This window comes from Epinephelus fuscoguttatus, linkage group LG5, assembly GCF_011397635.1.
Source record: "Epinephelus fuscoguttatus linkage group LG5, E.fuscoguttatus.final_Chr_v1".
In the NCBI taxonomy this organism is placed as follows: Eukaryota; Metazoa; Chordata; class Actinopteri; order Perciformes; family Serranidae; genus Epinephelus; species Epinephelus fuscoguttatus.
The window spans coordinates 12,297,754-12,324,249 of NC_064756.1; the positions used below are offsets into that span (position 1 = coordinate 12,297,754).

Below are 26,496 nucleotides of genomic sequence, written 5' to 3' on the forward strand. Positions count from 1 at the left end.
CATAAATATATCATCCATATCTATCTAAATGTATTTGTCGTCTTGGACACATAGGTGAAGTACAGGCCTTTCATGAGGATCTGAATGGCAGGCAGCACATCAATGAGATCTACAAGTTCAGCGTGGACAAGCTCTACGACATCCTCTTCACAGAGTCGCAGTTCATGAGTGACTTCATGGAACAGAGACGATTCTCAGGTCAGTATTTCTGACGCTTCTACAGCTGACCCCCGACCTCTCTGGACTAAAGGCAGATTAAAGATGTGCTCCCTTGCAGGCATTATTAAATCATTTGTGTCTCTCTGTCATTATTCTGTTGTCCAGATGTGGTGTACCACCCGTGGAAGAAGGAGGAGGCTGGGAATCAGACCAGAGAGATCTTGTACACCATCTCACTGTCCAACCCCCTGGCCCCCAAAACAGCCACAGTCACTGAGACACAGGTACAGTCAACTCTAGTGTATCAGAAACATTTCATATTATTTATACCCTCTGAGTTTGAGATGACTTTCAATCAATCAATTAACCACATTTTCCTTCATACACCAGACTCTGTACAAAGCCAGCCAGGAAAGTGAGTGTTACATCATCGATGCTGAGGTCATCACACATGACGTGCCCTACCACGATTACTTCTACACTCTCAACCGCTACATGCTCACCAGGGTGGCCAAGAATAAGTGTCGGTTACGGTGAGTAAGACGCTGTCAGACACTCATGACTCACAGCTGACACATAATATGTCACATTAAAGTAATGCAGATCGTATTATTTTGATCATCTTTTAATCATTTCAATAACTTTTCATATTTTACCCATTTTTATTTCTAGTTTTACATCCTATTGTAAAAGATTGTTTGTCTATATGTATAAATGCATTTCTGTCTGTCTCTCAGGGTATCAACAGAGCTGCGCTACAGGAAACAGCCGTGGGGGCTGGTGAAAGGCTTCATAGAGAAAAACTTCTGGAGCGGGTTAGAAGAGAACTTCCGCCATCTAGGTATACTTGAGTGTTGTTTGTTTGTTTTCACAGTTATGTTATGTTGTAATTTCCTCTGTGAAAATACATTGTTAAATTTTTACAAAATATATCTATTTTTATGATTCATAGATGTCAATTAACAGATACATCAGTGGGAATTCTCTGGTATTTTTTGAGAAGGATTAAAGAGAGAGAAGACAGGAATGAAAAGAATTACAGGGTAACTACGGTATTTTTCAACCTGGAAAATATTAGTCTAAGTGACTAATAGGAACAACAGTTTTTGACACTGGTCCAATATTAAGTAAGAACAAGCAATCTAACAACACAGAGAAATATGCACCATCAATATACATCCATTAACAGTGCTTGTTTTCACCACCGACAGGCTCATATTATTATTCTAAAGCTTAAAACATACTGGCACTGCCACAGCATCGGGCATCATGTAACGCACATCAGGTGCTGCCTCTAGCACACTCCAGGCGCATTGCACTGCAGCTTGTTAACAGACAACCGCACAAAGTTATTACTGCTTCTACTAAATAATGTGGAGAGCCCCTAATAACAGTTGATTTCTTCCCTGAAGAGCCGATCTCCAGAGCTAGGACTCGCCAGGCAATAGTTTTTTGGCCATTTTCTCAATAATGATGGTATTGCAGGTCGCTTTGCTCAGGATATTTCTCGACCTCAACAATACAAGACAGCAATAGCAACAGAGTTCTCTTTATGAATCCATGGTGCCACAGGAGCAGAGTAATGCTGTAAGATCCTTTTTGTTTCAACTGAAACAGTTCTGAATTTACAATCAGCAAACCTGCCAGACTCCACGTAGCCATCTTGCTACCCCTGTGAGTTCCCCAGCAGAGACGCACAGATTCAGCTCTCCCTCTAAATGCAATACTTTTATTTACTGCTGCCCAGAACACCACAACAACAAAATCAGTCAACAACATTTGCGTATAGCTGTCCAGCTCCTCCAGCACATGCCTCCCAGTCCATTCAGTCTTAAACCAAAAACCCAGGCAGTGTCCTTCTCATTGGTCTGGGCCGCAGTCATTCGAGGGCCAGCACACTACTGCCTGATAAAGGGAGAGATGTAATCAGACCAAACCAGCAACAACTGTGTCGCCAGAAACAAAATAAGACTCACAAAACCTGTCTTGGTTGGTTTTTCCACTGTTAAACAACCACCAACTCTGGTTTGGTTGAAATAAACCTTTAATTCACCCAGTTAGATGTAAAAATTACACTGGCTCTATTCATGCTAAATGTTTTGTTTATTCAAATGGAGCCTGGTGGGTTTGGCAGGAGCAATTTGGGGGCTGTTTGTGGTTAAACAAAAAGGTTCTTACTCTTTAACAAAAGTTCTATCTATGTAGGATCCTTCCATAATGTTGTCAGACACTTAAAATAGAAATCTGAGCCTGACAATGGCAAAAAAAGTGGATTTTAGTGGATGACATTCACACCGCACAAATGCCCTGAGTGGAAACATTGCAGCCTGTTTCACTGACAGCCGCAGTCCTCATTGAATACAGGACCACTTTCAAAAAATGTCGTTCCCATGGACACACAAAGCTGGAGAAAAGGGGTTCAGGTTAAAAAATACCAAAGTTACCTTGTTCCACAAATACTGCAGCATGTAAAGATGTTCAGCCAGTGTAGCCACTTCTAAGTGAATGTGGATGAGACATGATACATTTGTCTTCTCTCCTCTCAGAGTTGGAGCTGTCCAAGCTGGAGGAGATACTGACCGAGTCCCACCAACTGTCTCCGAAGGCCAAGGTGGTGAAAAACTCCACGGTGAGGCGGAAGAAGAGGCCCCTCCCCCACATTCGCAGCCAGCATCTGGACGAGGCGCTCAGCCCTGTCACCACGCCGACGGATGAGGAAGTGATTCAGAGGATCAAACAAGTGGCAGGCTCCACGCAAACCAGACACCAGAGTCCAGAACACCATCACCTGCCCGGAGGCCTGGCTCTGTACAGCGTCTCCAAACTGCTGCTCATCATCAGCTTTGTGTACGCAGCTCATCACAACACACACAGTCACTCGTATGGGGATGCTTGTATATCTGGCTGTGGCAATGCAAATACAAATTCGACACATTCTCATCTCACAGATATAAACAGAGGTTTTCTCTGAGTGTCTTGTTTCATGAGTTCATCATTTTTTTTCTGTAGGCTTTGCTGAGTGTTTGTCTGGTTTACAATGAAACATCTTTTGGTTTTCTTGTAAATATCTCATTGTTGGTGTCTTGAGTGTAACCTCTCTCTCCTCTCCTCTCATTGCCATCCATAGGATCTGTCTAAGGTACATAATCTGAGCAGCCAGCATAGACAGATGTTTATGATAATAAGTGTTCCCAGCACTGTTTGTCACTGCCATGTAAAGATTAGCTACTCAAGTTCATCATGAATGCATAAGGACTCGTTTGTTGACTCTCCTCCTGTCCTACTTGTCCTCCTTCAGCCTGGTCCTGCTGGTGTTCCTCAACATGATGCTCTTCTACAAGCTGTGGATGCTGGAGTACTCTGCACAGTCCTTAACAACCTGGCAAGGTCTGCGGCTTCATGAGAGGTACACACACAAACTTGACTCATTTATTACAGAGATTCAGCATGGTTAATTGATTTGGGGCATTTAAACGTTACCTTTCACAGCAGATGAGACTGAATGGAGTTGTGTTGGGCTGTTTGCCCAAATAGCGGTCACACACAAATACACACATACAGTTTCAGACACACACATACACACACCAGGGCTTGACAGTAAAGGTTGCCAGGTTTCCATCAGCAACCATTTTGAGAAATTGGCAACCAGTTCTTGGCCTTTGATTGCCATCAGTTGCAACCACTTTTTAACATATAAAAAGGGATCAGCAAACAGCAAAATGTACACTCCAAAATAAGTACATTTTCAATATTTGTTGCATTAGTGATATTTAAATACTGCTGTTACAGTCAGAACAGGAACCAGACAATGCTGCACGTGCATTGATGCGTTTATTCGTGCACTCGGGCATCTGTTACGGACAATGAGCAAAGCAAAATTTGAAAGGGAGGAAACAGATGGAAGAAGTGACTTGCTGGATTAATTTTTGAGGGATCTGTGAAGAACATAACTACTGGTATTTCTATACCACAGATTGAGGGTGGACACCTTGACCAATAACACTTAAGATTATGTAAAGTATCACAATAACATAAATGACAAAGAATTTTGTTCATTAATAAAGTTTTCAAACATTCTTCTATTTCACATTTTCGTTATTACGCTGGTGTATAGCTGCATAGTATCTTAGTTACTCAAAATATAGCAGCACTCAAAAAGGAAACCATATTTTCAGTTTTGTAAACCAAAAACAGATGCCTGGTTGCCAGCCCGCCAGCCACTTTTAAAAGTTAATGTTGAGTCCTGCACACAATCTGTTGAACATGCACACTAATCCAGTGTATCCATATGGCGGCTGACGTGTGTGGCAGGAAAACACGGAGCTCCTAAAATTACCCCAGAATAGCTCTAGGCTTACTGAAACAATTTCCCAAACTGTTTGTTGGCAGCTCCTCAGAATGGAAGTCATGCTTCAGTGGCTGCACCCTGATGTTGCTAATGTGTGTGTGCATGTGTGTTTCCCAGTAAACTGCCTCAGACGCAGATGGAGTGGGCCCAGCTCCTGGAGGCGCAGCAGCGTTACCATGACTCCGAGCTGCAGAAGTGGAGGGAGATTATCAAGTCGTCAGTAGTGCTGCTAGACCAGGTACTCAGACACAAAGAGACATTTTCACGACCACGCTGTGTGATGTTAGCGATGTTCTCGAAATCTGAACAACTCCCGGAGGATGTGCCTGCTTTTGTGTTGATCTATAAGTAGACTCTGCACATATAATTAGGAGCAGAACGTTCTGTATTTGCTCGTCTGTCATACGTGACAGACCCATAGCTCACTGAACTATTTGACGATGTATGACCAATGTAGCACTGCAAAAACTCTCACTGACTGATTAATTGGCTGTGGTTATTCATATGATCGTGGTGTAGTTATTATAAATACAGTCCATCTGATGCTTGTTTTGTTTCTGTTTTTTACTGTTTCGTCACTACTACAAATGCCGCTGTAGCCAGTATGTCACTATCACTATCCTCATTCATGTTTTAAGATGCTAGAAATTATATCCAGCCACAAAATAAGCCTGAAAAGCTGGAAATCAGAACAGAAGTACAGAGAGCTGTTGCAGACAGATGATAAATCATCTCTTCTAGTTGCATTTGTGAACCGGCAGGTTTTTAGAACGCTCCAGAACGGCGCATTGCAAGTAGTTGTCTGTTTCAAGTTGTCTTGTCTCGTCTGTATTGTGCTCTTACTACCACTAGATGGCACAAAAAGTGTCCATTAATGAGAACAGCAGGTCTAAGTTAAGTAGAATGAAGTAAAGGTCAGTAAACCCAAAATGTGGTGTCTTTCTATGAGGACACAGGGTCTCAGGAGGATGTAAATGAATGTTAGAAAAGCCACTTAATAACCATCCCACCTTGCATCCACTAATGAATGACCAGCACTTGGAGCTATTGCCCACTGGCACCATGGGACATTATTAATTATCCTAACGATAGAGTTTCATGAGTGAGTGAGGAGTTCCATGTCTTAATGTAGATCAGTGTCATTTCACTGTATTTAATAACTTAAATAACACATGGTTTCTTCCTCTTGTTTCTGCTCCTTAGATGAAAGACTCCTTATTGAACCTCCAGCGAGGCATTGGTTTAAGGGACTACAGCTCCGAGGCTGAGGAGAAGAGAAGTCGCTATCACTGACATAACACCACCAAGGCCAGGAGGGCATGCTGTGCAATATACTGTAGGACCTGTTTTGTTTGTGAAGCAGTGTGCAGGCAACAGCCAGACAGAGAGAGGGAGAGGACAGAGGGGGAAGCGGGACCAACGGTGAGCTGGTCCAATGGACACAAAGAGAGGAACAGTCGTCTCCAGCGCACAAAGGTTTAAACCCCCAGGAGGAGGAAATCGTGGACAGGAAGTGTCCCCGTCACACGCAGGAACTGAGAAGTCCCCGACATCACTGAGGCATTGTGGGAAGGTGCTCCTTCTTTACACCCTGTGGGATAAACCGTTTCCTTCTACTCTCTTATTTCCAAGTGCATCCTACTGTAAGCCATGTCGACCAGAGAGTCGCAGATAGAGAGAAGGAAAACTACTGCATGCATTTAGACAACCTAGCTCCCCTCAGTCAGTGTTCATGTGGTCCAGTTCCAGTCTATGTGTGTCAATAAAAAGAAGAACAGAAGATGAGGAGAGGTGGAGTCGAAGAGAAGGGGGGTCCTTTCGAGTCTTAATGGCTGTCTACACTCTCTAGACTGTTCCAAACCAATCGTCCCCCTAGAGGTCCTTGCTGCAGCGTCCCTTTAACCAACCTCCATGTGATCAGAGTGCAGTATCGTTCCACAACCAAAAAATGAAACAAGTGTTGTAGCTGGGAGCTCATCCTCACCGATCAGCCCCTATTGCCTTGTTTGAAGCTGGCCTGTGTGGTCTCCGTCAGGGCTGGTTCCCTGTCAGAGTGTTGTGTTGAAATATTTATATGTTGAAGCTCAAGACTGATGAGACCGAAGCCAGTACTTTTAACCCTGTACACAATTCACATAATCAGCTGCCCCTGCCAGTGTCAGCCACCGTGCATTGCATTATTCCTCATCCTTCTGATGAAGTAGAATGTATTAGCCTGGACGAAAAGGCCAGACTTTGATTGCAACATATTAATTTCTCTGGAAAAATAAAGGGGTGCTGCAGCCAGACCGATAGGGAGACCTGTGTTCTTATATGTTTTATTACTAAACTGTGACTATATCTCTTTAAAAATGTTTCAAATTAGAAAGAATTCTATGAATATATTTGAAATATATAAGAATATTTCATTATTTAATATATATATTTCAAAATATATAAACATTACCTATATTTATTGTTAATTTATGTACATAAAGAAATTATCAGAGCTCTAGACCAGTTAAGGAATTTCTAACAAAAAGTGTTTTCTTCTAAAAAAAAATGCATGCCAGATATGTCTGTGACATGTCCAGTGTGCAAGTATGATTCTGCATTTGCGCGATTATATTCGCGCTTGTGTGTGTGTGTGTGTGTGTGTGTGTGTGTGTGTGTGTGCGTGCGTGCGTGCGTGCGTGCGTGTGCGTGTGTGTGTGTGTGCATGTATGAGTGCGTGTGCATACAAGTGTGTGCTGTAAAGTGTGACATTTTTACCATTCCACACTTGTATGTTTCTTAATTTTTCTTTTCTGGCTCCTGCAGCCAGACTGCCTTTGTTTTTTTAATGCTAATGCATCTGGATGCCGCCTTGCATTAGCCCCAGCAGGGTACAGTTTACAATCGAAGAGTTTTGTTCCAAAATGACATATCCAGCATTAAAAAAAAAAACAAAGTTACACCTACTTTTACAAAATGAGTGATTGCTTAAACTATCAATTCATGTCAGCATTTGACACATACTATGTAGCTTAAATCCACGGTTGACAAAAGGAAGAAGATAAAATTGATTGTCTAAATGTTAAGATGAACTTGATTATTTTTCTCTTGTAAATGGATATATAACATTTTGGAGATGAACCCTTCATTTGCCCTCTATGAGCAACTCCTTGCCCACGTCACCACATTAGTGGCTTGACGACTCTTTGCTAAAAGGAATAGTTTTCAAATTCTTACAGAAAGATGGATGAAAAGACTGATGCTAAATGTGAAGCTACAGCCAGCTGCAGCTTAGCTTTGCAAGAAGTTTCCTCCTGTTTCCAGTCTTTATGCTAAGCTAAGCTAACATCTCCTGACTCTAGCGTCATATTTAACATGAATATTTGACTATCAGTCTTCTCATATACCTCTCTGCAAGAAAGCAAATAAGAATAATTCCCAAATTGTCAAACTATTCCTTTAAAAAAACCTATTCAACCCATATTATACTCTCCCCTCCCCCATTTCAAGTGTCTGTCTTGGATGCACTGAAAGCATGACGATGAACTCTACGCAACTAAATTGAACCAAAAGAGAGAAATAGAAATGTACCTTCACGAATGATCATGTTGTTTTAAATTAAGTATTTATCATGTATGTCATGTATTGTATACAGTATATTCCGGGTTAGGTGCGGTTAAGAGCATCTTTTAAGAGCCTGTCCACAGAGACCCCTGTCAGCTGACGGTCTTCGGCGATGAAAGCACTTCCAAAAATAAGAAATCTTCCTTGTGTTAAAAAAAGAGAGATGAAGTGAAGCACTTTAAGGCCTTTTCAGGTAAAGAATGAAGGAAAGAAATGGCAGCGGTATAGTTTGGAGGTGATTGCAGAGCTGAGGAAATTGTGTCTATGGTGTGTTTTAGTTAATTTGACAATCACACTGGTGATTACCAACTTCCAAACCTGTTAAAAATAACTGGATTTTAATCCTGCTGGCTCACAAATGGTGTCACTTCCACCCAAATAGAACATTTGTGCATTATTCTGTTCAACATGGGAATCTCTTTCAGTGGAACATCCCAAAGCCTTTCTTGTTTATTTCAGAGCAAGGCAGGAACGAGTGATTCATATGAGGGAAATGTTATCTTTACTGTGTGCCTGCATGGCGTGTTAACAGCAGAAAAGCTTCAGGACTGGGCCTCTGCTGCGTGTGTGTCACATTCAAAGAAGGCACTGAGTATTGATAACACATGGGAACCTTAGGACCTGAATGTGAGTGGTTGGAAATGTTTTCTGTTTTAAAGAAATCACTTTCACAATCCTGATGACACTGAAAGATTACAGTGAAGTTACGCTTCATGTATATGATGGTACAGAAATGTCATATGAACGTGTGAATGAAATGCTTTAAAGAGTTTGTTTTTCATATGATGAAATTGATTTTTTTTTTCCAGATGCTTGAATTATATTTTTGGTTTTGAAAATGACAAACATTCACATACTGTTTTGAACGGGACATGGTAAATGCTTGATTAAGTTGGTTTTACTCCCCAACTCCAGTTTTATTGACACCTGATTTTAATCTCGGGACACTGATGTTTTATTTCACTGTCAAAGCTGAGTGAAATGGTTTATAGTGGCGGACACATTTTAATATTGAGCTGCTGTAAAACGCACATCCTCCTCAGTCCAAATCGGATATTCTCTCGAGCCTCAGAGGAACTGTCACAGCAGAGCTGAATTTCATCTCATAAATCTCCACAGTTATGCAAATTAAACACTTTTGCAACCTCATCATTCCCTTTAAACCTCTGTGTTTCTTATTTGGAGCAACAAATTTGATTTAAACCAATCTAAACGTCTGACAGATAACACCTGTTTGTTTTTTTTTTCTTTTTTTGTTTTCAATCTTCTCCTTCACAGTTATCTGCGTTTCATGAATGATTGTATGATTGCTATCGCTGCACAGCTGTTGAACCAAGGTGACCTGAGAGTTCTGGGTGCCACCCGTTTTGTCACTGACATGTAATGAATTGTGCGCTTCATCGACTGTATTAATTGGCATTTGCCTTGCTTGTCACAGAGCCGGCGAGACATCGGTGCCACCCATGCATCACAGTGCTAGCTAACAGCCTTGGTTAACACACGATAGGAATCACACACAACCTGCTGAAAATGACCACTGATCAAACTCATAACAAATGCTCTTCTTCGAGTGTGTCTTGATAAAATATGTACTGGTGTAGTTCTGTTCAAAACGACTTCTACTGTATGTTGTTTTGTTTTTTTCATTTGTTTTTTTTTTTTTAGACAATGTTTTGATCTCTAGAGAGACTTTTAGTGACATTTCTACATGAGATAAATATACTGTAAGTATATGTTGTGTATATCTGCAGTGTGCACACACACACACTGACAAAAGAATCCAACCTGCGCTGCGCGCAGGTTCTGACTTGCCGATGACTTTGCCTCATAGAGACTGAAGATAAAAGTGGCTTTCTGGTTCATGTGAAGTAGAGATTGGAAGTATGAATAAAAAATATATATAATATACAAATAGTGTTGATATTTTTGGATACTTTATTTTTGGATACTTTATTTTGATGAATCACTCTCATGTCATACAAGTGGTGACTGAATCTCATATAAATATATTTAAAGTTGTTATCCTTAAAGACCCAGCATGTTTGACCTCAGGAGACTTTACAGAGGGAGATTGCATGAGGCACCAAAATGAAATATTCATCCGTTACTGCACTTTAAAAAAAATAGAATAAAATCAAAAGATGTTAAATTATTGACATAAGCTATTGAAAGCATTGTTATTTTGGGAGCTGCACCTACAGCACACACTTCTCATAACCTGCCGTGTGTTCAGAGCAGTCAGCCCACAGGATTCCTATTCCTTTGCCCCCCATTGTCTCACTTTAATTACTGCTGCATAAATTACATATTAATCACCACTGTCTATACTGTGAGAATACAGCAATTGTTTCATCGAGTGCAGGTAAAAGCTGTGATGCCAGACCAGATCACTGAGGCCACAGAGGTAAAGGAGACTAGTCTTGAAACAACTGGGACAGGCTAAGTATGGAGCAACATGCATTTTCATATATTTTCAAGAAAAATGTGCATTTTCTCAATATTTGTGAAAATATAATGATGTATAAAGTATCTGACTCATCCAAGGCTTTGGACTTAATCAAACATACTGTACATTAAATAAATGACATGTATGTATGCTTTCTGCACAGTGTTAAGAGGTGACTGGCAGGAGATGTCCAGATGGGCAACAATGCTGCATCTTCAGCTTTGTTCTCTGGAGAGAACGTTTCAGATTTTGATTCTTCGGTGAGATGCTGCTTAAAGGTCCACTGTGTGGGAATTAGTGGCATCTAGTGGTGATGTTAGAGCTCTACAGTGGCCAGCGCATAACGTGACTGGCCCCATCTAGAGCCAAAGTTTGGTAGTCCATTCTAGTCTCTTGTAGAACAACATGGCGAACTCCATGGAACAGGGATCCACCATGGATGTATAAAGACAGTTGGATACAGCACTGGAGACGGGACCACGCCTCCTCAGTTCCTCAGTAGCGCATGCAGCCAAAAAATTAGACTTCCTGGTAATAAAATTAACCAGATCTTCTGCATCATGGAGCATGTGCATTAGAGACTTCGCCAGCAATGTGGCTAACTTTCCTTGTAGCCTTCCGGTAACTTTAATGGGAATAAAATAATTTTATCTTGTAGGTAGCCTATTACAGACTTTCAAAATGTTATTGGACCGATGGAACAAGTCATTTTGCGAGGGTAGAGGTGCTAAGAAAGATTTATCCACAGTTTTACAGACGTCTCTTTCCCAGTGTTAGTCTAAGCGGAAAAGTGTTCTTGAGCCCAATGGCATCACATGACGGATCCAGAGGTTGTAGTTAAACAGTCCACTATGTCAAATAGGCTTCAAAGTCAAGCGCACTTCCTGGAGGCCTGGGACCTGCTTGTTAGGTAGGCCTACCTAAAAATGGCTCATTCTTAGGTAATAAAAACAAAGTTCTTATTTTCAGGTGATTATAAACTAATGAAAACCTAATTATGAATATTATATTATATTATCGACCATTTCTGACATTAGATGCCTATAAATCCTACATACTGGACCTTAAGATACACAAAATGGCACTGTAACATCAAAGATATGGTATGTAACTGGCTTAAAAAGTCAAAAGATGTTTTCCTCTATCATTTTTCCAAACATGAATGTGTTCAACATTCCTCAGCATCAGGAGGTACAATGCAGCACAGGGGCTGCAAGATGGAGAAGGAAAAACTTGACACCTGATTGGATAATGAGATAATAATTTATAATTTTCTAAAAACAAAACACAAGTAAATGACACAGGTCTATATCAGCTGGATGCCCTGAAACATTTACATGTTAGGACGAAATATGATGGGCTAACTAATTTCCCCTTTGCATCTTTTGTGCTACTCTTATTTCATTGATATATCACAATCCCATTAGACTATACAGTGTGTTTTATTATGTTTTGCATCTGCAGCATCTGTGTTTTTGCACCGTGCAGCCTGCATTGATGTTATAGTATCAGGTTGAATCCACCAGTTTTTCAGTCTTGTTATCGTCTTTTGCTCAGATGCAACACAGAGGCTTTAAATCGTTACAGCATAATACATTCCCAGTGTTTTACTTCACTCCCAGAAATAACCGTCCCCTGAAGGAGTCCATTAGTCCCAGGCCGAGATGGGTAGATGGGTGAGGTCGACGCGTCACGGTAATGAATCAAGGGGGATGGGACAACGTTACGCGCAGCACCCCACCAGCCTCTCATGTCCAATGAAGGCTCAGAGTGGATTCGCAAAGAGGAGGATGACTCCCACTTTGCTCTCCGTGGCTGGTCGCAGAGGGCGGGGCTCCGTGCTTGCGTTTGACAGCTGCGAAATAGAAAATGTATAGCGCATAGATGGTCTGGGGAAACCATGCTGCTCCAAGGCAAGGGTACTATCACAAGGAATAGGATGCAGCATGCCCCTTAATAGCCCTGCGCATGCCCTCGTAAATCTGGGCTAATTGGGGAAAGCGAAATAGTAAATAAGGGAAATAATTTGCTTTCATTGTGCATGCAAGTCTGGGATTTTAGGGACCATGCATCGTGCATTCTCGTTCCCAGTGACAGTGGAGCGCAGTCGGACCAAGGAGCGCCTGGAGGCGAGTCTGGCCGGGTTATGTGAGCTGGAGCTCCGTAAGCAGAGGCAGGAGTGCCTGGTGCTGGGGGCGCTGGCTCTTGGAGACCCTCTGCTCCAGGACTGCTCCAGAGGAGAGCTGGCGTGTTTCAGCAGCTGGGGGCAGGAAAACTTGACACTGAGGCGTCAGCTGGTAAGAAGTTTGACTGTCTTTTACTGCATGTTTGGATTCCTGCAGACTTGCACCACATCACCACTTGAAACCCTACTTTACCCCATGTACCATATCCTACATAGTTGTGAATATCTAACAGCCTTTACAGGGTATCCTCATCGTAACCCGCCTGACCGTTGGATGGACTCTTGGTCTGGGCTGCGCCTTTTGTGTGGAGGTGACCTCCATCTGCAAAAAAAGTTACTCAACTTGATTAATAGGGTGTCTGTTTGAAAGGATGTAATGCGTTTCTGCGCTTTGGGCTGAGATTTATGCATGTGGGTAACGAAATCAGGGGGTGGAGCACCCGCCGTTTGTAGCACAGACCGACTATTTAATGGCCCATTGTTCCCTCATCATGGACTTTTGTAGGTTTTACTACTTAACAAGCTCTTATTTGTGCTCTCTACACATCATAAAGGAATGAATTATCCCTTCAGTTTGTATGTCGCTGTTGCAACCAACATTTTTATGCGATAATCATCTCCCGTTTAATTGACAAGCTGGCTTTTTATGTCGAGCTCCAGCAAAGTTGCGACAAATTTACATGAGAATTAAGAACTGGGTTATCCAAGAAAACTTCCAGTGACAGCGTTTCTACAACAGCATCTCCCACAGAAAGTTTTACGCACCACTGCCCCCGACGACACACCACTGTGCGTTTTTTAATGGTCTGCATTTTATTTTATTTCTCATTCTGCAGCTTAAGTTTAATGTTGGAGTCTTTTGAGTTTTGTTTCCGTTTGGCCGCTGCGCAGCGCGCAAGCCGTCGCAACATAGCTACAATAGGAAGCCATTATTAAAGAGGGTGAAAAAGAAATTAAATCAGCCGCCTCCTCTTCACACCTCCTTCTCTCCTCCCTCCTCCCTCCTCCGACTGGGGCCTAACAATAGGCGCATATGGAGCAGAATACTAATGATTCCTACCGAGGCCCCAGTGAGAGGATAAGGCGCATAGGTGGCCTGGTACCCCGGCGTCAGTTGGGTATGGCATGAGATGGGCACTGTGATTTATTTTACTTTTAATGAGTCCACGTCTGAGCTTGTGGACTGGTTTAATGATTCTGATATAAAACAAGGATTAATTTAATTAGAAAGCCAATTTGAAAGATGTACAGGAGCGCATGAGGGTCAAGTGTTTCCAGTCTTATAAATTCATATCCCCCTGCTGCTGGTGGTTTCTCATCCACACATTGACAGGGAACAGCCATTTTCAAAGCCAGTGAGGGATTGACACGCGTTTCCCCTCAGGCCTGCATATTTTCCCGTTTTCATTTTCTGCGCAACGCGTCTGTGGATCGATGTTTATTAACTGTTATGCTTATCCAAGCGTGTGAGTAATTACACTGGATATTCCTCAGGAGACTACGATTTTTTCCCGGACTCTAATTGAAGTCTCAAATTGAGTCTTCATGATATCAGGTCACCATCTGCGTCCGAGCCAAATCCCCAATCTCATCTTCCATGTAGGTTAAAGTCGCCAAAATGCGCAGTTCACGGAGTGACACAGAAACAACAGACCCGTGGGACTGCCAGCGTGTGCGCGTGCGTGTATGTTACTGCCTTGAACATGAATGTGGCCCCCAGACAGCCTGAGAGGCCCTTCTCTCCTGGATACAGTGTGTGGTGTTGAAGGTGTTGACAGCTGTGCGACGCCAGACAGCAGCTGGGAAAGCATGAAGCTCTGACCTCCCTCTCAGCTACCTACAGTGTGTGTTTAAAGAGAGTGGAACAGAGTGTATGAATGAGTGTGTGAGTGTGTGACATACATGTGTCCATCTGTGTGGAGCAGTGTCTGATTTGTAGTGTTCTGAAATTGTATTTAATCTCCTCTGAAAAATATAAATTGACTTTAAATCAAGATTATCATCTGTGCATGTGTGTTTACAGGCAAATGGTCTCTGAATGAATGTGTGTGTTCCTTCCTCCTGCAGGATCATGTAGTTTTTTGCTTTGTGCCTCTACTAAACCGCTGCCTTGTCATCGATCAGGCTGTGTGTGTCCTTGTGTTAAAACAGCAGCACATCATTAGTGAGCCTATATAGCAGTTAGTCTACTCAGCGGTGAGCGAGCACTCGTGTGGATCACTGGATGGTTTCCTCCGCTTTGTGCCTGCACACAATGATTTAAAAAAAAGAACCCAGACGTCTGTGTTATTTGGCTCATGTGTGCATGTGTGCAATCAGGCAAATGCTCCTCTGATACATGCATGCAAATGCACGTTGTCCAATACACATTTGCAAACATTATGTGCACAGACACACCATGAGATGGACTCTGAGCTGGTGCCACACATGAGCACAGGCTGGTGTGCGTCTCTCTTAAGAGACTCCATTCACAGCCAGCCCGCCCTGCTGCCCTGCCTGCAAGCCCCTGTGCACATACGACAGAGTCAGAGCATGCTAATGAACGCCATTCACCACGGTTATGTAAACACTGTGAGCGCCTCTGTGTCAACGTCTGTCAAATTAGAATTTTTCATTAATTTACCTTGCTAAAATAAAGCTTTTATAATGTGTGTGTGTGTCTGTTCCAAGCTAGGAGGGATCAGTGGTTTAGTCAAGCAGCGGAGCAGGGGGCATGGCGTCTTGTGTGTGTATCTGTGTGTGTGTGTGTGTCTCCAGCCTCCCACAGTCTTCTCTGTGTGGAGCCAGTCACAACATTGCTTTAATTATGGAGTGTCCAGCAGTGTTGCTGCATGCCTCATGTGCCCCGCTCCATACATTTTTATATCCTGGCGCTCAAACCCCTTCAACCGCTAACTTGTTAGAGGTTCATTCTACAGATTAAAATCCTCTTTTCAACAGCCAAAGTCCATATTGTGCAATTTTCCTGAATGGAAGAATTGCAGTGTTTCTATGCTGGCCTTCTCTGCCATCAAAAGCTCATTTGTGTCCTCGCTTGGAATTTTGTCGCCAGACTATGTCCTGCTTTTTATCTTCAGTAGCTGAAGAAGATGTAAAGTGACATTAGGCAGTAATCAGGCATTGTGTCGTCTTCGATTCACCTGCTGGTCAGCCTTTTTTATATTGAAAGAGCAGGTGGTCCTGATGTGTTGTACACCCAGTGTGCAACATCTTAATGGCTAGGTGAGGCCGGCTGCATCGTGTCCTCGGTCTCCCCCATCCCCCCACCAGCCTGGAGCAGAGGATGCAGTAAAACAGTAATGATACAGTGTGCAGAGTGTCAAGGAACCAGTGTGAGACCATTAATAATGAAGTGCAATCAAAAGACCAACCAGCAAAATGGTCCCTGCCTCTGTATGAACCTGCTCCAAAAGCCACACTGCTAAATGCTGTATTGTGTCGGCTTGTTGTTGTTCGTCCACAAAGGTTTGTTTGTTTTCTGCAGCGTTATAATTTAATAACCAGCTCCATGATTTCCACAGTGTGTTTGTTTGTGTGTGTGCGTGCACTGGTGGGCATGGCCACAAAGAGGCGGCAAGCAATCAATTGTGAGAATCAGCATCATTGATTAATTGATTTCCAATAGCTTACCCTCCTCCCAGCTATTTCACAACCCCACACCAGTAGCTAAAACAAAGCTCCCCACTCTTTGCTTCTGCCACACAAAACCGTCTTGATGTAGTGATGCTAATGCTTTGTTTATAGTAAAACAATAAGCACTCTTGTGGAGACAAAAGAAATGACAGTGTTTGGGGTGAAGAGGTTGTGTGGGAAGCATAGGTTAGCTTGGGTCAATTGCTCTTCAACAGCGTTCGCATTATGGCCGCATTCAGTCTGCAGGACAAAGGAGTCGGAGTACAAGCACTGACTGGCGCACTGACCAAAAGATCACTGAGTGGCTGTTCAGACCAAGTTTCCTGTTTTCCAGAAAATTTTCTTTTGGCACATTTCAGTTTTTAGGAGATAAATATGCACACAGACACAAACAAATTCTATGTTTTGAGCTTGAGCTGTGAAGGGAGAGTTATGTAACAGTATTTGGTCCAGGAATTTGACCAATGTGACCTTTAATGAGCAAGAGTCGACAGTTGTGTCACTGTAACAGAGTTTGTTTTCAGCCCATTGTAATCACTGGGCTGTATGCGTGATTCCCAGGGGCCGCGCTGCTGAGCACTAATCTAGGCTGGGGCCTGCTGCCCGGATGTGCATTTCCCACCTGGTGTTTGTGTCACTGGCGCGGTCGATAATTTGGCGTGGCTGTTGAAGACGCTTTGTCTCCTCACATTTGGGTTACTAGAGGCTGTAAGTGTAGCTGGCTCGTCTCTGGACAACAGATCCAGAGTGAGATTGTCAGCTTCAAGTTCTTGCTCAATGCAACTTCACTGCTGAGTGGGAGAGCGGCAGCCTGTGGCCCTCATCCTCCTGCTGTCTGGGGGGCCGCACCTCTGTTTTCCAGCTAGTCTTATGCCAGCCTGCTCCATAGCCTCGGCCTCCACTCGTTGCTTTGTCTGCCAGGGTTTTCTCCAAATGTTTCCACAACTCCACGAACCATGCTGCACTGTCCTACATGACTGGTTTTGACTTTAATTGTATCTTTTCTTCATTTTTCTCAGATATAGTTGGTTTGGCTCCTCGGCCTCAGCCCATGCTCGCCAAAGTGTGGCGAGGCTGTCCATTTAGGGTACGAGGAATGCTAATGGTTGCCAGTCAGAATATAAACAGTGTGTGTTTTGTTTCTTTTTCTTTCTTTTCCTAGGTTGCTGTTAATTACCATATTTTAAGATCGAATTAATGTTTATATTTTGGGAATTATGTCTCTGATTAAGTGATTTTGGACCTGTGTCACTTTTTGGGTTCTAAAGTGGTCAAATTTCCAAAGCTTTTTCTGGGATTGAAATTCCACTAGGTGGCGTTGTCAACAGTACTATAAAAATACTTAGTATTTCAAGCCATGCTAACAGCTCTGTGAGGATGCACATACGGACATGCTGCTGCTTTGAGCTAAATGTTAATGTCAGCATGCCCACATACTCACAATGACCATGCTAACATGCTGATGTTAAGCAGGTATAATGTTTGTCATGCTAGCATTCGCTAATTAACACTAAACACGTTAAGTTTTGCAGGTATTTTATCACAAAACAATGTACTGTACAAACTAATTATTTTTACCTGATGATGGCGCTAGACGAAAGGTTGATGGTTCACCTAAATAAATACAGTTCATCCTGAGGGGAACATGAATGGCTGCACCAGATGACATGATCATTTATTCAATAGATGTTGAGACATGTCACTAAAAACCGAACGTATTGACTTTATGGTGGCACTGGAGGAAAAGTCAGAGGGTTACCAAAGTCAATAGACTTTAACCTCTGGGAACCATAACTGACTGTAAAAAAATCATGTAAAAATCCAATAGTAGCCTCGTAGAGATATTTCAGTCTAGACCAAAGTGGTGGGTCAACCAACAGGCCGTCATCACTGCCCCTAAAGCCACAAGCATGGTTACCAGTATGACAAATCGTGCTGTCTGATCATTTCTCATCAGCTATTTTGCACATTTTCACACCACAGGACATGTCTACATTACAGTAGGCAGTGTTTTATTGACACTGACACACAAATGTACAAAGTCAGTCCTCAGGAAGTGCTGAGGACTGTAGCAGTTTTCTGACAGGTGCTCCATCATAGCTGGTCTGTAATGTAAGAAGTGTCACCTTGTTACGGGGACATGCTCAATCTTCTGGTAATGAAGTCTCTTAATGAGCCCTGAGTGTCAACGGTAGCGCTTCCAACAAAATGTGGTGTGTGTGTGTGTGTGTGTGTGTGTGTGTGTGTGTGTGTGTGTGTGTGTCTGTGTTAACTCATGTGGACAAGTGTCTGCAGATGTCAGTATGTGTGGCAGATGATGTCGACATGAGACTGGCTCAAATTGTCTGGCTGGCTGAAGTAACATGTCCAATTTTACTGTCTAGCCACAGTGTGTGTGTGTGTGTGTGTGTGTGTGTGTGTGTGTGCGCGCTCCTGCACCCCTGTTTGTATGACAACCAATTATCATGTTAAAGATACAAGTAGGAGGTTGAGTGTGTTATGTCTTTCCTTGTTTTTAATTTTTTTTCTGTGCCTGTCTCAGCAGTATGAGCAAGCACATGTGTGTGTATATCTGGATAGCATGTGTCCGCATGTGTGTGTGGATGTACCCCCCCCCCCCCACATGAAAGAACATCCCCCCTACCCTTTACAGAGCCTTGAATTATTCATGTTCTGACTCACTGCTTCCCCTGTAAGATCGCTCACGCCAGAGAGCCCAGTGACAGATATGGATGCTGTACACGGATGCACTTCAGTGATGCAGAGCAGTGACCTGTGATGGCCACATTTGTATTTTAGTAACTAGTGAAGGAGAATCTGCATCTAAATGGTGGCTTTATTACTTTTTGACATGTTGTGTTTTTACTTTTTGGGGTCATTTTTATTGTAAATACACCACAGTAACAATAAAAAATCTTGCTTTCTGTCCATCTTTGGAAATAAAATGACTGCTGCTTGTACAAATGGTTATAATTAAGTCAGTAGTTGATAACATAATACATCCTGTACTAGCTGGATTCTTTTCTATTTTACACACACTTTATTTAAATCTACCCATAATACAAAACACTTGTGTGCAAATTTCAGAGTTTATCTCCACAGGTGACTGATGATTATCTGCACGCCAAACAAAACGAGCGTCGGCGTGCAGCTGGAGAAACAAGCACTGAAGCATTCACAGCTGTGCTTCTGCCATTAGCGTTTCTGCAAGCCAGTAATTTGATTGCAAGAACTGTTTGAACTTTTTGCTTTGTTGTTGAAATCACTGATTGTTACGGTCTACTTAAAAATTACTTCTCCATAGTGCAATCAAGTACAGACAACAGGAAAACAGTGTGTGTGTGTGTGTGTGTGTGTGTGTGTGTGTGTGTTTGTGTTTCAGAGTGCCCTTCAGAGTTCCCCATGGGGCCTGATGCAGGCACTGGAACAGCAGGTGGGAGAGCTGAGGATCGACACGGATGATGGCTGCTATGATGGAGCTCAAGGAGACGCAGGCGACAGTCGGCCAAGTTCTGGTACTTTCATTGTTTTAAACCTTTTCTGTGATCACAGCTCTGACATGCATGTAGTTACTGGGGCAGCAGTAGCTCAGTCCACAGGGTCCTGGGTCGGGAACTGGAGGGTTGCTGACTTAAGTCCCCATCTGGACCTAATCCAGAGTGTGGACTGGTGGCTGGAGAGGTGCCAGTTCCCCTACTGGGCACCATCGAGGCACCCCTGGGCAAGCCACTGAACCCCATGTGCTTGGGGGGGCCTGTCCATGGGCAGCCTCCTCACTCTGATGCATGTATAGGTCTTGTTTGTGCATGTATGTGTATTCTGGGCCTGTGTGTTTATGACAACAGAGTGAAAAATTGAATTTCCCATCAGGTATTATTAAAGTATGTCTTCTTTTTCTTGAAAGGCGAACTATGTTCATTTTCAAAATTTGTACATGTTATTCTTATGGTCTAAGACAGTACAAAAATATTAGTGAACATGATCAACTCTCTCCCAAATCCAAAGACTAGAATGCTTAAAACACTCAAACTTGTGATGTCATTAAGTATGAAGTCTGGAGCTGCTCCATAGACAGTGAATGGTAAAATATGTTATAGCCGACACTGAGAGCAGCAGGGGGGATGATCTGAGTATATCAGTACATTTTCTGTTTCGGCACTGACAACACTACAGCAGAATAAAGCTCATTTAGGTATAACAAAGAAAACAAACATTCTGTGGATCCACAAAATCAGGCTCCCATTCACTGTCTAAGTAGCAGCTCCAGACTTTATACTTGATGACATCATAAGCTCAAAACTTACTGTGGTTTCTGACTTCAAGATAGAGTAGTTTATGTTCACAAATATTAGCCCTTTTTCGATAGGAGTTGTGCAAATTTACAGGAAAGCCCAATCGGTCTTCTTTCAGCATGTGCAGTATAAAAACAAAATCGGGGAGTGCAGCAAAATGCCGCCTACCTACTTTTGTTCATACAGAATGTGCCTTTTTTGGGGCAATGGGGGGCGTGAGCAAGTAACAAAACGTGTAGCTCAGCGTGTGGCATAAACAGTGACGTACTCTGAGGGAAGCCGTGGCTGGTCAGTCCTTCAACGATTCTCTCATAAGTTGGCCCATCCTTCACTGTCCTTGTCACTTAACTGTTACTGGCCTCTTCGTTTGCGAGGACAAGGAGGGCGCGCAATTCCTTGTCTCCCCAGTTCCTCATCTTTACTGTAGTGTCTGTCAGGTTTGCGTTTCTCACTTGCTACTAGCTGCTTATTCCTGCTATCAGCTGTTTACTGATTGTACACCGCCAGTGGGTCGCAGGTGCGGCGTCATCAACAGCCCATCCTGTGGTGTTCTTTTTAAACCAAAAAGGTTCCGCCAACATGACTACCCTACGAGGCGGAAAATTGGGCACCTTAGATCAACTCGACAATCCGGCTCTGTGTGTCTAAACGCTCGCACTTTGCCGGCAAAACAGCCCAACATTCGCCGAAAATCTGGCAGCGTAAAAGGGGCTATTGACTGAACTTTCCCTAGGCCAAGGAAATGACATACTAGAATTCTAAATTAAGTGGTATTCCCCTTTAAGAATTATTAAATGAGCACTTCACTGACAAAGATGGTTCCTGTATTCAGACAAGAGAGAGCAGGAAGATGTAAGATGCAAAAAGGGGTTGAGGGGGTGAACTGAGTCAAAGAGGAAGAGAATGGATCAGGTGTGTTTAAATACTTCTGGGCGGAAATGGGGTATGATCAAGGCATGGTCTTTGTTTCCCGTATTTTCCCGAAGCCACTGACTGGATTTTTCTGCATGAAATGTGCTCCATGCAACATAACTCATGTTTTCTCTTTGTATTTCTAAATATTGTAATGTTTATTCTTCTTGTTGCTCATTCATGCTCCAGTTGCTTATAATTTTGTTTTGTGGCCTATTTGTGAAATGCGGTGAGACACTGCCTGCATCGAGCAGCGTACTTTCAGAGAACTGGAACAGTCAGTGAGCTATAATAAATTAAACAGTCATCTCCCCTCTTTTTCTCTAATTGTGCTTCCTAGGTTTCTATGAGTCGAGTGAGGGTCAGTCGCCTAAAGGAAGGTCTTGTTCCACTGAGCCCACAGAGGCAGCCTCATCCTGGGTGTACAGCAACGACAGGCCAAAGTCTGTGGGTAAGAAAAATAGCAGATCTGGAGAGTCTGACGTACATAAAACATTCTTGCTCTATATGTAAGTGAAGCAACACGAATTTTAGCGTGTGATTTTAGCATTTTGTCATTGTAAGCTCTTAGAATCAGACCATGCATTCACCTCTTTTTTCCCTTTTCTAACAAGGAAAAAAAAGATGGCAGATTTGTCGACCTACTCCGGTGTCCATTGTCTTGTAACTAATCCATACATTAAAAAACATGGATGCAGCATCTGATGTCACTTTTTTTGAAGGGATTTATGTTGACTTTGGATTTAGTCTCATTGCTATGTTGCCACGAGAATCAGAAATAGCTGAGGGGATCAGGTGGAAAGAACAAGCTGCAGCCACCACAGCTGAGAGAAATGCTTACAAACTCTCTGTATTGTAAGATTTAATATTCCAGTAAATGAAAATGTGTTTAAATTTGGCACCAAGGCATACATTAGACGTGAAATAATTTGTGTGTCTGTGTCTTATTTTTGCATTTGTTTTTTGTTTGTTTGTTTTCAGTATTATAATTATGCCCCTGCACCTCGACAACAGTGTTGTTTTCTGTTATTAGGAGACCCCCTCATGCTTAATGGAGAACTGGATGTGCCAGTCCACCACACCACTTTACCCCGCTCTTTCTCTGCCCCTTACCCACCTCTGGAGGGCATCGCTGAGGAGGGTACAGCAGTGGACTCCTGGCAGTGGGAACCCAGCAGAGCCAACCAGCCCTGGCAACAGCAACCTGCGGAAGATCAGGTCACAGAAGAAGACTACCAGCAGGCCTTGAGGGTAGAGAGTTACATCCTAAATCTCATCCAGCGTCATACCGTTCCACCGCGGCCGTGTCAGCCTCGCACCACTCTGAGCCCAGACCCCCCATACTGCAGTGCCTCCGGACACAGCTCCCTACACAGGAGAACTCCTTCTCTTACCACACATCCCCATGTTGACCTTTCGGCAAACCCCAAGAGCCAGGGCTGGGGTTGTGACCCGCTGGAGGGGGAGGCGTGTGGAGGAGAGGCCCCATCTTTGGAAGAGGACTGCTATCTGGATCTGCCCTACCCCCAGTCCAGGCCACACTCCCTGGCTGAGAGGCTACCATCACCTCTGCCCTCCCTGGACCCCAACTGTGGTGTTGGGGCTCTTAACCTTTGTTGTGAACCCCCATCCCCCCAGCATTACTTACATCCACATCCCACAATTCATCACAAGCACAATTTAGTAAGTGCTCAGTATATCCCTGGACAGGCTTGCCACGCCCCTGTGCGCTCCCCAAGACACTACAACCCAGAGCAGCCAAGGCCCAACCGAGCTATCACCTCTCCTGAACACCTGAATTCCAAGTCCAGAACTTCTAAGAAGAGCCACAATGAGCGACAGAGAGCTAAGAAATCTAGCAGTAAAACTAGTCGATCCCAGTCTGAAAACAGCCTCCTGGGTCAGCGAGTGCTGCCTGAGCGCAGGTACAGCACCACCGAGAGGCACCAAGGCAGAGGGGATCTTGCTCAGAACCAAAACCAAGTCACTGGACCACAGGTGGGCAACAACAGCCACAACGGGAGCCGACGATGGTGCTCCAATCTGGAGCTCAGCCAGGACGAAGGGGAGACCCTAACGGGGCAGGCACAGAGACGACCACCTAGAAAAGCTCGCCATGGTCAGTCTTGCCCTCATTCCCAACCCCAGAACTACCACCAGCAGCACCAGCAGCAGCAGCAGCACACCCAGCGCTGGCACCCAGACTTCCAGGAGAGAGCTCCTCTCTGTCAGGGAGAGGAGGGCTACGCTGGTGCCGCCCCCGCAGAGTCCGAGTCCAGCATGAGCGAGGTGTATTCCCCGGCCTCCAGCTCGCTGTCCAGCGACTCAGATGAGAGCGGGGGGCTTGTGTGGCCCCAGCAGCTGCCACCACGTCTCGCTTCTACCTCCTCCTCATCTTCACCTTCACCACAAACCACCACCAACACCTCCTCTCAACCGAAAGCCTTTGTCAAGATCAAAGCCTCTCATGCTCTTAAAAAGAAGATCCTCAGATTCCGCTCAGGGTCACTCAAAGTCATGACTACTGTATGAGGAAATGCTCAGTCTTGTTTTCAACCCATAACCTTTATTACTGTGATGTAAAGCCATCGTCAGAGCAACACTGCGGCTGCTACTTTGGTCAAGGATCATATAACTAACCAACCCAGGCTTTGTACTCAACTACCTCTAATTACAGGATGTTCTTAGTGAGAGACATTAACATTAATAGGGGTGATTAAAGATCTGCCAGAGATCATCTGGTTGAATTTATCTTGTAGCTGACAGCCATCAGACGCTAGACTAATTGACCTTTTCCTGCTCCAACTGGTGGGATGGAATTAAAGTTACAATGTGTTGACACGGACCACATTAAAGCTAAGTGACTGAATATGCTGCCAGCGTTTCTTAATGTCTGTTGGCCTTAATTAATCAAAGATCTGTGATTGATTAACTCCTACAGTGTAGAGTTGGACAAATGCAAGTCTACACGACTAGGAGCTACATTGTCAAAAGACCGAAAGCTCTAGAAATTAGATGCAAGTGTTTTACTGCACTGATTTTTCTAAGAAATATGGATACAGTTTCTCTGTTTGAGGGGTCCAAAATTTCTACTAATTTCCGTGTAATGTGCTGCTAATCAGAGAGAACGGCTCAGTTCAAACCCAAGTAAATATCCATAAAATATTCACTTATAATTGGCAACTTTATGCTCAAATTTCAGATTTTGCATGGTCAGCTGACCTGCTCTGCACACAAAAAAGCCTCACAAGGTTACACAGCCAATTAATTGAATTATCTGGTGTGAACCATTTGAACACTGTTTCTGTTTTCCCCAAAATCAGCACCAAATGAAATAGTTCTTCCCAGGAAACTTCTTGGAAATGATTCAGAAATGCTTTGGGTATCATCCTGAAATTACAGACCCATAAAAGGAAGCATTGCTAAAACCATGACTTCAGACTCAGCCAGTTAGCCAGCATCCCTATAGAGAAAATCTCTCATTTGTGCAGGAGTGAGCAAATATGTAATATAACAAATCTATGTTTACATTTGGTTTCCCTACAGTCTCCAGATTTATCAGCCGATTGTGGATCTCAGAGCAGGAAATATCCCTTTATCCTTACTGTCCATAATACTCAGCTCTGCCTCTCTGTAAACTGTGCTGTAGGGACCACTGAGCATTATCAGGTCTGTGAATCAGGAATGGGTTTAGTAAATGAGACATAGTAAGGGACCAGAGTACATGCATGCATGCACATACAGTATGTGTAAGTGCACAGATTAATTAAAACACGAGGCACAGACTTGGACACTTTTGTAAATATGTATGTTTTTGTATATACCATCATGTGGCCTTGTTTGGAATGAATGTAGTTTGTAAATAAAGAGGATTTTGCTCTTAAATTTGGTGTTTTAAAACTTTTATTATTTTTTTTTTCCTTAAAATACACTTATACAACAAGATTAATCTAAAACACCATAAATAAACATAAATATGCACAAGACAAGTGGTTAAACATGATAATGAATTTACATTTTATAGACCTCTGTGGACAAATTTGGAGAAATTGCCTGAACCAAACTGATATGACAAGCCTACAAAGATCACTTAATTGTCCCTTTTGTCCTCAGGGTCTCAGCTCCGGAGTTGTATGGATCATGCACCGGAGCCACTAAGCATCAGAGATGTAGAGTGTAGCTCCCTCTTGTGGTCTATTGCTGTGGCTTTCTGTTATTACTGTGGTAAACTGTGACGTGGTTAAAAACTATGTCTGCATATTTAAGAATATTTTTCACAATACACTTGATTCACAACACAAAAAGTAGTAAAAAATAGAAGCATTTTTGCTAATGACAGAAATACCCCCCAAAAAACAGAAGTGTTCACAGTTTTGTTGCATAATACATGAATGTTTACTGGAAATCATGCAGAGTGGCAACATTTCCTTATTTGCAATCTTGAGGCAGTCATGATAACATGATTCAAGTGCAGAGAAGCCCAAGCTGATCGTGGCCACCTTAGATAATTCTTGTAGTCTAGTTTCAGCAGACTCACTGCAGCGTGTTTCAGAAGCTAAAGGAAATATAAACCTCGTCTGTTTTTGAACAGAGTCACAACACGTTGCACAGCGCAGATAGAATTTTCCTGCTAACAGTCACACTTTGACTTTGTCTGTAGGCTACAGCACAACAAAAGAGGCAACCGGAAATAACAATAAACACAACTAAAACAGACAAAGCAACAGGGGCAGAAATATGGACAGCGCAGGCAGTGCCGTCACACAGGGGACCGTGGGGTGGAGGACCCGAAGAAAGAGCAGGGCCTCCAACAATGTGTTCGGCAGAAAACGAGCCCATTGCGAGTTATGTAGATTGCCACCTCGGAAATACATCTGTGCTCAAAGAAGAGCTCATGGTAAAATAAAAATGGTGCCACTAGCTA

At 43.2% G+C, this 26,496-nt stretch overlaps 2 protein-coding genes across 11 annotated transcripts in view; both read left to right on the forward strand.

The window, feature by feature from the left end:
* The window catches only part of gramd1bb (GRAM domain containing 1Bb), a 162,087-nt gene extending 154,677 nt beyond the window's left edge, over positions 1–7,410 (forward strand). For all 10 annotated transcript variants that reach the window (XM_049575606.1, XM_049575602.1, XM_049575604.1 and 7 more), the window contains 8 exons: positions 55–198; positions 325–443; positions 550–692; positions 897–1,000; positions 2,706–3,006; positions 3,458–3,565; positions 4,625–4,745; positions 5,711–7,410. In XM_049575606.1, the coding sequence (XP_049431563.1) occupies positions 55–198; positions 325–443; positions 550–692; positions 897–1,000; positions 2,706–3,006; positions 3,458–3,565; positions 4,625–4,745; positions 5,711–5,800 (1,130 nt within the window). In that variant the 3' untranslated portion in view covers positions 5,801–7,410. The remainder of the gene's footprint in view (positions 1–54; positions 199–324; positions 444–549; positions 693–896; positions 1,001–2,705; positions 3,007–3,457; positions 3,566–4,624; positions 4,746–5,710) is intronic.
* Positions 7,411–12,433: 5,023 nt separating this feature from the next.
* Positions 12,434–25,344, forward strand: LOC125888823 (dapper homolog 3). Its single transcript, XM_049576444.1, has 4 exons — positions 12,434–12,847; positions 19,751–19,883; positions 21,913–22,023; positions 22,606–25,344. Exons 1-4 carry the CDS (start codon positions 12,617–12,619, stop codon positions 24,102–24,104), a joined length of 1,974 nt encoding a protein of 657 aa, XP_049432401.1. The 5' UTR covers positions 12,434–12,616; the 3' UTR covers positions 24,105–25,344.
* The last annotated feature ends 1,152 nt before the right edge of the window (positions 25,345–26,496 follow it).